This window comes from Cynocephalus volans, chromosome 12 (genome assembly GCF_027409185.1).
Source record: "Cynocephalus volans isolate mCynVol1 chromosome 12, mCynVol1.pri, whole genome shotgun sequence".
In the NCBI taxonomy this organism is placed as follows: Eukaryota; Metazoa; Chordata; class Mammalia; order Dermoptera; family Cynocephalidae; genus Cynocephalus; species Cynocephalus volans.
In genome coordinates, this window is record NC_084471.1 from 8,720,957 (window position 1) to 8,732,183 (window position 11,227).

Below are 11,227 nucleotides of genomic sequence, written 5' to 3' on the forward strand. Positions count from 1 at the left end.
GTAGTGACTATTCATCTTCCACTGCCTGATTTTTGTTTGCCCGTTTGCTTTTGTTTGATTTGTTTGTTGTTGCTTTGCGTTGCTTCACCCCCCACAGATTTGTCACCCCACTTCCCCTGGATGATGGAGACGCACACAAAGGATTACTCAAAGCCCATCTCTTACGAGCATTGAGAGGCCCCAAAGTGGTTAACTTCCCTTGGGAATGCTTCAGTGAGAGGCATTCCTTCCTTGGGAAATTAACGCCAAATTGGGGTTCTCTTCCTACATTTATTTTCCAGACAAGGAAGGTACAGGAAGAGAACAAAGGTGGGGTTATATATATATAGGCTGGTAACTTTCAGTGAAACAAGCCAGATGACATTCCAGTAAGGCCATCAACAAAAGCTTTAATCTTCACAAACATTCCTTCTGACAACAATTTATCTGTATCTTTACATAACAATCAGTAACTAGTCTGTCTTTGAGCCAGCAACCTGCTGTGCCACAAATCTTTATCTTACACCAGAGACTTATAGCCTGAGGAAAATTTCCTGTCCTTGCAAGGTCAATATTTGAAACTGCAAGGCTTTGGAAAACCAGGCCCTGTGAAGTACATATGCTTTTTAGTATATTCCAGTTTGTTGTTTTCTTTTGGCAGCGGCCGGTACAAGGATGGGGCCCTGGACTTGGCTGTTCTCGGCACCAGCTCTCACCAACTGAAACCGGCCTGCAGCGACCGCCACCTCTGAACGGGCTGTCCCTCAGGTACCCTCTCCCCTCGTCTTCCCACAGCCCTCAGCAGGTGCTCACTGCAGAGCTATTCACTGAGCACCCACAGTCTCCCGCGGGCCACCCTCGCCCCCACAGCCCCCGCAGAAGGGAAGGGACCAGCCTTGCCGGGAGCCAGGCCACTCGGGACACCCCGGCCCTAATATGGGGAACGCGCAGGGCTGGGGCTCAAAGGGGCGGGGCTCAGGGGAGGGGCGTCGGAAGCGTGCGCTCGTAGGGGCGGGCCCGGCGTTGCTAGGGGATTCTGATAGGCTGCGCCGGGAAGGCTTGTGGCCGCCAGGCCCCGCCCCCGCTGGGATGTGGGAGGCGGATCAAGTCGCCCAAGCGGCCGCCCCGGACGCAGAAGCGGGGTTCGGGGCTGAGCGCGTCTGCGGGGTGAGTGCGGCTGGTGGGGACTCGGCGGGGAAGGTCCCGGCGTCGGGCAGCTGGGCTGCAGTCCTTGGGGACTGGAGGCGGGAACGCGGACCCTGGGGCGAGTCCGGAGCCCGGTCCCGGCCCTGCGCCTCCCTTCTTCCTGGGCGTCCGAGCGCCGGTCGCTGCGTCCTTGTGGCGGAGGGTCGTCCTTAGGCGTTCGGGGCTCCCAGCACTGCAGAGGGCGTGAGAACACACCCTAGGGCGTCCCCGAACGTCCAAGACACTAGGCTCAGCGTTTCTGAAGGAAGAACGCAGGCTCCAGGAAGTGATGGATGGGGTGGGGGGAGTGAGGGCGACTTGGGGACCCAGCGTGGGACCCACGCCCAAGTGTAAGGGCGGTCCGGGCAGTCGTGAGTCCAGTGCTTTTCTAACGTTTCTTCTTCGCTTCCAAAGCTGATAAAAGCAGAGCAGATCCGGTCAGTTCCCGAGACGCTGAGTCCAGAGCAATGTTGCTGAAGACAGGTACCTACACGGACGGGCCGGGGTGACTGTGGGAGGGGACGGGTGAGGGTCCTCGGTGTCTGTCCGTTCTTCCCCGATGTGGGTTTGTGGGGAGACGTGTTCCTCTCTCGTGTTCTTGGAGCTGGGCCGGGAAAGGAGGAGGAAATGCTCCCCACCTAGGAATCAGTTCCCCTCCAACGAGGCTTCTTCCTTTCTCACTGCCTCTCCCCCCACGTTCAGAGGCCCTGTCTTATGTGACATCAGCATGTGCTGAGAACGGCCGGCCGGTAAAGTCGATGCAGAAACTCTGTCTTACAAATAAGGGAACTGAGGCCCAAGAGGGAAAGGGCTCACGTAGGCTGGCTGGGTGTAGGTCTAACCTGGATGACCTTTTAAATCCTTCTGAGGCTTCTTGGGGGTGTGTGGGGGACAGCAAAGAGGCCTGGACTGGGGCGCAGGAGACCTGGAGTCTGGCCACAATGTACTGTCATGTTCTGTGTATGGGGTGGGAGGACTGGTCAGGGGTACAGGAAGGACGTCATTTGAGGTGTTAATTCTGCTAATTCCAGCACTACTCTGCCTTGTCAAAAGCAAGTGGGGAGCCAGGCCTCAAATACATTGTGTCGCCCCAGGCACCATCCTCCCACTTGATGCACTGCAGGAGCCAGCCTTGCAGGAAGATCCAGTTCTTCCCCAAGCCCCTGTTCCCCTAATGTTTAGGCAGGCAGCCTCTACAGGGCTGAGGAATATGTGGATGGGGTGGGATGAGGGCCAGTGCTGCAGGAGCCACTCACAGTCACCCCCTCTCCCAGTGCTCTTGCTAACCCTGGTGGCCCAGGTGCTGGTGCTGGAGAATGGGCTCCTGCGGACGCCACCCATGGGCTGGCTGGCCTGGGAACGCTTCCGCTGCAACACTAACTGTAAAGTGGATCCAAAGAACTGCATCAGGTGAGTAAGGCCCACACCCACCTGACAAGCCTTGCCCAGGGCTCTGCAGAGTGGAGGCAGGGAGTGGAGGGTCAGCTAGAAAAGAGGGCAAGGACAAAACCCCCTATCCCAGAGAGACTGCAGCCAGAAGTAACTTTTGGGGTATCTGACACCTAACCTCGTGACCTGTCTGGGGCCTCTAAGGGGACTGTCAGACCTGTGGGAGAGGGAGGGACCTTGGGGTTGACCCAGGATTTGAGATAATCAAAGGGAGGTAGCTGTTAAAATGCCAGGCCCAGGCCAGACCCCACATGTTTCCCCCGGCCCAGTGCTGCCCCTCGCCCTGGGTCCCAGACCATTCATTTCACCCACCTTGCTTATGGCTCATGACACAATCCTTGGTGGTCATTTATACTTGTTACCTGGCTTAGTCCTCAGCTGACAGCATGGTTGTGGTTTTTATAGGTTAAATTCACTTTCAGAGCTGTGGAAGGGGTGTGGATGAGGGCCAGACTGGGCCATTAAGCTGTCCCATTTCCCTGCCCCTCACTAGTGAGCGGCTCTTCATGGAGATGGCTGACCGGATGGCACAGGATGGATGGCGGGATGCAGGCTACACATACGTCAACATCGATGACTGCTGGATTGGTGGACGTGATGACAAAGGCCACCTGGTGCCAGATCCCAAGCGCTTCCCCCACGGCATTGCCTTCTTGGCTGACTATGTGAGCCCCACCCCAGCCCAGCGCAGACTGAGGCCTCGGCCACTGCTGTTGTGCTGCCCTGCTTAGGGCTCATTTACACAATTCCTGCTTGAGAACTACCAGACTGATGGGGGAAACAGACAGATGAGCACCTATGTTTGGTCTGTGGTGGTGGGTGAGAGCCAGAAAGGGCATCTTATTCAGCCCTGGGATTCCAGGAAGGTTCCCTGGAGGAGGCAATTCTTGAGCTGATCCCAGAGAGATGGCATTCGAGGCGTCATGGCAGAAGCAAAAGCGTACAGGAAGTAACAGCCCATGGGAGGGGTGCGTGTTAGAGGGTGGGGTGGGCTGCAGCAGGTAGAGGCCAGGCCAGCAAGCTGGGACCCTCCTTTGGTCAGTGGGAGCCACTGAAGGTGCCTGTGAGGAGCCTCACTGAAGGTCACGCATGAGCCCACTGTGTCCTCAACCCCCTACAGGTTCACTCCCTGGGCCTGAAGCTGGGCATCTACCAAGACATGGGCAGGTTCACCTGCAGGGGTTACCCAGGCACCACACTGGACAAGGTGGTCCAGGATGCGCAAACCTTCGCCGAGTGGAAGGTGGACATGCTGAAGCTGGACGGCTGCTTCTCCACGCCCAAGCACCGGGCGGAGGGTGAGCAGCACAGCTGGCTGGGGCCGAAAGGTGGTCAGAGAGGGGTGGTTGTGGGAGGCCCACCAGTGCCCATCTGGCTGAATATGGTCTGTCTGTGTGGTATGGCTCCTAGGGGTGGTGTGTCCCAATTCCCCTCATCCAGGGGCTGGGGGGATCATGGCTCCCAGGCTCCCTGGAGTTGGGGTGGCACCATGGCCCACCCAGGAAGTGTCTGAGGTTCTGGGTACAAGGGGAGGCACCTCCTCTTTAGAGCATCAGTTTCCTCACATTTGGTGGGAAAAGATTTGGGCTGAGGACACAGACTGCCTCTTGTGCCTCCTTTGTCCTGAAACAAAGCTTGGGCTTACTCCAGGGTACCCCAAGATGTCTGCTGCTCTCAATGCCACAGGCCGCCCCATTGTCTTCTCCTGCAGCTGGCCAGCCTTTGAAGGGGGCCTCCCCCCAAGGGTAAGCCCTTCTGTGCACCTGCCTGACAGTGCTGCCCACATCCAGGCCTTCTTGCCCCCTGTCCAAGCCTCAGGGAGGGACCCCCACAGCCAGAGCTTCTCTCACTACAGCTGCCCACAGGATGATTTGTAGGTGTCTAGAGAGAGTGTCATAAGTACCCCAAAGGGGGAGAGGTGCTCAGCCAGCCCAGGGTCTTACAGAAGGAGGCCCTCGTCAGCGGGCTGAAGGGTTGGCACCAAGGCAGGAGAGCCACAGCCACACGTGCCAGCACACAGTGCCCAGCAAGCAGTCAGAAGCCTGAGTTGTGCTGAGAGCGAGCTAGGAGATCGAGGAGGCTGGTGAGGCCAGGCAGGTGAGGCCGAGCCTGTGAGCACCTCGCTAGGGCCCCTCAGCACGTTTGACACGAGAAATGTTGGGCTCAGACCAACAGACCTGAGGGAGTAGGTTGGCAGATGGTGATAGTCTCAGTGAGAGAACATGGGGACTGGGTGTTCGGTGGGGAGGATTGTGGGTACACCGTGCTGGGCCCACACCCTGGGCTTGACCCCAGCTGGCATGAGAGGGCAGGGTAGGCTCCTGGCACCAGCATGCACGGAGGGGAGGCCCAGGCAGTCCCAGAGCAGGGCCACCCTGTCAGAGGCCTTCCTTGTCTCGAACAAGCTGGGGCCTGTTCTCTTGCCCTTTCCCCACCCTCTGTCTCCTGCTGAGCCTCCCCAGCCCCTGTGGGGGCCTCTGAGCAACAGGGTATGACTCTGGTGCTGACTCTGCCTTCCCCAATACCCAGGTGAACTATACTCTGCTGGCAAATATCTGCAACCTCTGGCGCAACTACTTCGACATCCGGGACTACTGGTGGAGCGTGCTCTCCATACTGGATTGGTATGTGAACCACCAGGACATACTGCAGGAAGTGGCCGGACCTGGGCACTGGAACGACCCAGACGTGGTACTAGCATGGAGGGGGATGTCCCTAGGCCCTGCTTCCACTGCCCTGTGCTCTCTTCCTCCCTGGATGGTCACTGCCAGGATCTAGGTTAGCGTTTCTGAAATGTGTCCCTGAACTGTCATTAGACTCCCCTTGGAAGCTCATTTACAATTCTGTTTCCAGGTCTCCACCCCCGATCTTTTGAACGAGAATGTTCAGGGGAAGGACCTGGGAATGCCAATTGTTAACCATCTCCCCAGGCAGCTCTAATGTGTTTTAAAGCTTGAGCACTTGGTCTGTAGTGGTACCCCATGATATGTTATTCCTCTGCAGCGGGAAGATCATGACTTCAAGCTCCCTTGACATTCCCAGTGCCTGGACCGCCCTCTTCTATCTGCCTCTGACTCCTCTTTCAATGCCCTGTACCCTGCTGTCCTGCCCACCCAGCCCTGCCCCACCCACCACAGGCACAGCTGGCCCCAGTCCTGCTTCTAGCCCTTTGGTCCTATGTCAGTCATAGCCCTGGGGACATTTTTTTTTTTGCACTTTATCTTATAGTTTTATAGCTGTATGTCCATAAGAATTTACGAGTACCAGTGATAATCGTAATAACTGCCAAACAGTATGCCACGTGGAGAAGGCAGACTGGAGGAGCAGAAATTGGCCTATTTTGGAGTTCTAGCTCCAGCTCTGCCACTTACCTTGGGCAAGTTACTTCAGTTTTTCTACGCCTCAGTTTTGTCAGTTACAAAATGAGAATAATAATAGCAGCTGCTTTATATAGGGCTGTTTTGAGGCTTCAATAAAATAACTCTTGAAGATGCGCGGCAGAGTAGCTGACACAAACACAGTGCTTAGTTAAATTATCACTAAGTACGTAAGCATGTTGCATTAGCAATAATTGTGGTGTCCTGACTGGATTGGTTGTCCTGGGGTCAGGAGGTCCCCTTCATTCAGCTGTGACTAGGGCCAGTGGCAGGCGGGTCTGGTTTCCTACCACAGCCACCCTGGCCATATTTCTTAACTCGCATGTCCCAGCTTATAAATTTTTTGGCAACAGGATCCCATTTGGTCATCTTAAAGACCTGCGATGCAGCCAGAGCATGTTATCACCCCTGTGTTCTTGATGGGAAATAGTAGCTGATGGTCAGTTGGACAGTGACTTGACTCATCCCAAGGCCACACGGCTAGGGAATGCTGTTCGCGGAACCAGGCCCCCACACGTGGCTGTCCTTCCCCAAGCCCTGTTTGCTCTTGCTTCAGCTACAAGTCTGGGGTTGGCCTCAGGGAGGTGGGCAGAGCTGACAGCTTCTCTCCTCTGTCCCCAGCTCCTCATTGGGAACTTTGGCCTCAGCCATGAGCAATCCCAGGCCCAGATGGCCCTGTGGACAGTGCTGGCGGCCCCGCTCTTCATGTCCACAGACCTGCGTACCATCTCCGCCCAGAACGTGGACATTCTGCAGAATCCACTCATGATCAAGATCCACCAGGATCCCTTAGGCATCCAGGGACGCAGGATTCTCAAGGTACTGGGGTGTTGGGGGAGGAGAGGGAAGAGCTGAGGACCTGGGCCCTCCTGAGAGCAAGGCTGCCAGCCTGGAGATCAGCTGAAATTTGCCCAGCCCCCTCCAGGACCACAGGCCTCCCCATCCTAGTTGCATGCAGTTGAGGACACTGCTGGGAGTGGCTCCAGCTGACCTCCTCTTGCCTGGGGGAGAGCAGGGCCAGAGCAAGACAGCTCCTGGGAGTCAGGGACGGGAGGTGTCACCACACAAGTGCACATGGGAGCGGTGAGGCACAGGCTTCTGCACACACCTGTGATGTCCTGCAGAGGACTAGGGCTTCCCTCCAGAGTTTAAGGAGTTGTTTTAGCCAAGGAATACTACTAGTATTGATACTAGCGTCTACTATGTATTGAGAACCTACTATGTGCTGGGCATTCTAGATACATTTTCTCAGCAAAGTAGACACTCTTCCTGTTTTACAAGTGAGGAAACTGAAACTTTGAGAATCTAAGTAACTTTACCCCAAGGCTACACAACTGGTACAAACAAGATTTGACTCCAGTAGTATCACCCCAAAGCCTTTGCTCTTTACACGAATTCCTTACTCTCTAGAAAAATAAATCTGTAGAACTATAGGGCCAGCCTCTGGCTCACTCTGGAGAGTGCGGTGCTGATAACACCAAGGCCACGGGTTCGGATCCCATACAAGGATGGCAGGTTGGCTCAATGGGTGAGCGTGGTGCTGACAACAGCACGTCACGGGTTAAAATCCCCTTACCGGTCATCTTTAAAAAATAAATATATAAATAAAAGAACTACAGAAGGCACCTGTAGAACTGGTACAGAGGAGGGAACTAGTCCGTGCCAGAGGAGCTGATGGTGGAGCCAGGCCCAGAGAACCTTCTGGAGGATGGGGAAGGATGGAGGACGATGGGGGTTCACCCTCAAGGCCGGCTCCAGTGTGTGCCGTCCAGGAGCAGAGTTCATTGCTCCCACCGGACAGTGCCCTGCCTCCCAGAGCGGCAGCCGCGGCAGCCAGCGGTCACTGGCACGCTGTCCTGTCACGCCTCCACTGTGTCTGTGTCCATCCCTCCCGTCATCCCGTGAGCTTCTGGGGCAGCACCTCACACACATCTGTCTCTGTGTCCTAGCATGAGGCCGGGCCCTGAGTAGGTGTCAGGAGCACCTGCCAAGTCGGGGAGGAAGGGGGGACGCAGGGTTAGCTGAGCTGGGGCGCCGGAGGGCTGTGGTACCCCCACCAAGCCTCTGCGTGACACGGAACTGTAGGCTAGGGGGACCCAGAGCTCAAGCGAGGGCCAGGAAGGGGACTTCGGAGACTGTCTGAGTAGGGACCCCAGCCAGTAGCCCCCTTCTGTGCCCAGGAAAGATCCCGCATTGAGGTGTACCTGCGGCCCCTGTCCAATAAGGCCAGCGCCGTCGTCTTCTTCAGCCGCAGGATAGACATGCCTTATCGCTACCACACGTCCCTCGCCAGGCTGAACTTCAGCGGCTCCACAACGTACGAGGTGAGGCCCTGCTGCCTGCAGCCCAGGGCGCGCTTCGGGCTTCAGGCTTCCCTCGGAGGGCATTGCTGGGGGTGGTCCTGGCTCCCGCACAGCTCTCCTGAGTCTTGTGCTCTGGGCCCTGTAGCAGGTGCCTGTGGGGCAGCCGCAGGCAATGGCGGCGGGGGTGCAGCCGTTCTCTGCACTGGTGTGTTCAAGCTGTGCAAACAGAACTAACAGGACTCCCATTAACCTCTAAGGCCGTACTCCGCCCCCTCACTGCTCAGCCCTTGCTGGCATGTTCCTGAAGGTTTTCCGAGGGCTGGGGCTTTCTCCACTGCCTGTGCTTAGAGAAGAGATAGGAGATTCGGGCTTCCACTTCTGCAGCGCATGCTGGAGGCCCAGCACAGACGGGCCGTATCAGTCCATTTCTGTAGCTTATGACAAAATACACAGAACTGGGTATTTTATAAAGAACATGAAATTTATTGCCTATCGTTTCTGAGGCTGGAAAGTCAAAAGTCCACGCAACACGTATGGTGAAGGCGTTCTTTGGTGGTGGCTTCAGTGACGGCAGAGTGTCACACTGGAGAAATGGTGGCGCCGAGAGAGCCACACAGACTGTCCTCTCCTATTAAAGCCCTCAGAACCATGCCCCTGACCATTTTTAATCCATTCACTACTGCACGGTCCTACCATCCAGTCACCTCTTCAAGGCTCCACCTTTTACCATAATAGGATTTCCCACCTGTTAACAGTCACAGTGGGGGCCACGTTTCTAATTCATAAAACTTGAGGGATACAGTTCAAACTTCAGTGAGTTTTGGAGGGACATCATTCAGTCCACTAGACAGGCCAAGTCCAGACTTCTACGTCCTTTGAGAGGTCTCTGTGCAGCCATTCTCATGGTGGCATCGGTGCCGTCCCTCCCTACTGCAGGCCCAGAACGTCTTCTCGGGTGATGTCATCAGTGGCCTCCAGAATGACACCAACTTCACAGTGACCATCAACCCTTCGGGGGTAGTGATGTGGTACCTGTATCCCATTAAGAACCTGGATATGTCCCAGCAGTGAGGAGCTGGGACACGTGACAGGCTGTGGCAGTACCACTGAGCCCATACCATGGAGCCTTGGCATGCTGAGGGCACATAGACAAGGTTCTTTATTCCCCAGGCCCACTTGGTGACCTGACCCCGTCATATCCAAAATGCAGTCTCAGGGCCAGGTTCTGTGGCCTTCCCTCTTGGAACCTTCTCTTGGGCAATTTCCTGTGGCTTTCCTGGCCTCTCCCTCAGCTGCATGGCCCCACAGATGTTGCCGAACAACTCAGCCGGCCTCCTGAGCCCCGCACAGGCAGGGGTGCTGATGCCCATCAGGACCCTAGTCTCTGACCTGTTGTTGACTCTGAAATCAGGATTTGGAATTTTTATAATTAGGAGTAGAGATCTCACTTCTTGCCGGGAACTCTAAAGAATCTTGTGATTGGCTTTCCTACCTGGAGAAGGTCTTTCAGGCTGATTCCACCTGGGAGTGAGGGTCAAAAAGGAGACTGTGGCTCCCTCAGGTCATCAATAAAGCTGTCTTTCTGTCAAGTAGTTGTCATATGGACCTGGGGCCATGGGCACCTTCAGTTAGGGACTCTGGTGGCACTACACGGGGTCCTGGTCTCAAATATTTCTCACCTCACATGGAAGATGTGTGGCATCTTCTGGACCTTCATTTTCCAAAGTGACCTGCAGATGGTACTTGCCAGAAATGCAGATTTGCCTCACACCAGGGAGTCTTTCCTGCTCTGCCGGACACGGTGGTGGTGGTGGTTGATGGTGACAACACAATGAGGCACAGTAGCGATGTTCCCAGGCCCTACAGCTTGTTCTCTGTCCAGCAGTGCTCCCCGTCCCCAGCACCTCAGCCTGCTGTCCTCTCTGATGGCTCCACCCTCACTTCTATCTCTTTATTATTTCTCTCCAAACCTGGCTGCAGAGGAAGTTCAGATTCCCCAACTTTGTCCACATACAAGTCCGGGGGTTCTTTGTGTCCTAAAGTCTACTTCCCGTTCATCCTCCTAAGGAATGGGGTAGCTGTCAGGTTAAAAGAATGGCTGGTTCTCGACTGCCTCTCTTTGGTTCCGGTTTCCCAAGCCCTCCTATAGCTAAGACCACAGGGCACCTGTCTTCCCTGGTGGCTTTGTTTCCCATTTGGAAACCTGGTTGCAGAGCAGGCTACCTAGGTCCTCCTTGGGCCCTGAATGGGGGAGCACCCAGTGCCCAGGCCTTGAACTGTCCCACCCTATGGGATCTTCTGGGAGGATCTCCCACACTCCTTCCCTGAGGGTTTTGAGGTCCTTGTATTCGGAGTATTTTGTAAAGAACTTATAGCGCACGTTATAATGTCATTGAAGAACACTGTAGGGCCGGCCCGTGGCTCACTTGAGAGTGTGGTGCTGATAACACCAAGGCCACGGGTTCAGATCCCTTCATAGGGATGGCCCGTTAGCTCACTTGGGAGAGTGTATTGCTGACAACACCAAGTCAAGGGTTAAGATCCCCTTACTGGTCATCTTTAGTGAAAAAAGAACAGATTAGTGTAGCTTTGCTGATTAAGTCTAGAGTCACCAGAGAAAGCTCCTTTTGACATGTTGATATCTTGAGGCTATAGAGTCACTCAGGAGGAGAGAGGCCTACCTCATCCCAGGCCTCTGCCCTTGAAGGCCTGTCACCTTGTGCCTGGCTCCAGCTTTGGGTCTTGATCATGGCGCTGTTCAAGCCAAATGGAATGGTCTGGGCGGTGGGAAGGACATGGTGGAGCCACTAGAGGGGTGAATACCTTCTCTTGCCAGCTTCAGGAAAAAAGTCTTTCCCACCCCGCTGGGATGTAGTGAACCACGGACTTGGGAGTTGGAGGCCAGGGTTGAGCCTGGACTTGACCAGTCCATTA

General features: G+C 55.4%; 1 protein-coding gene across 1 annotated transcript; it reads left to right on the top strand.

The window, feature by feature from the left end:
• Nucleotides 1–1,077: 1,077 nt before the first annotated feature.
• On the top strand, nt 1,078–9,872 carry LOC134360765 (alpha-N-acetylgalactosaminidase-like). The gene is made up of 10 exons (XM_063075531.1): nt 1,078–1,146; nt 1,579–1,647; nt 2,439–2,574; nt 3,107–3,278; nt 3,734–3,911; nt 4,264–4,358; nt 5,143–5,304; nt 6,612–6,809; nt 8,171–8,314; nt 9,230–9,872. Exons 2-10 carry the CDS (start codon nt 1,632–1,634, stop codon nt 9,362–9,364), a joined length of 1,236 nt encoding a protein of 411 aa, XP_062931601.1. The 5' UTR covers nt 1,078–1,146; nt 1,579–1,631; the 3' UTR covers nt 9,365–9,872.
• Nucleotides 9,873–11,227: the final 1,355 nt, after the last annotated feature.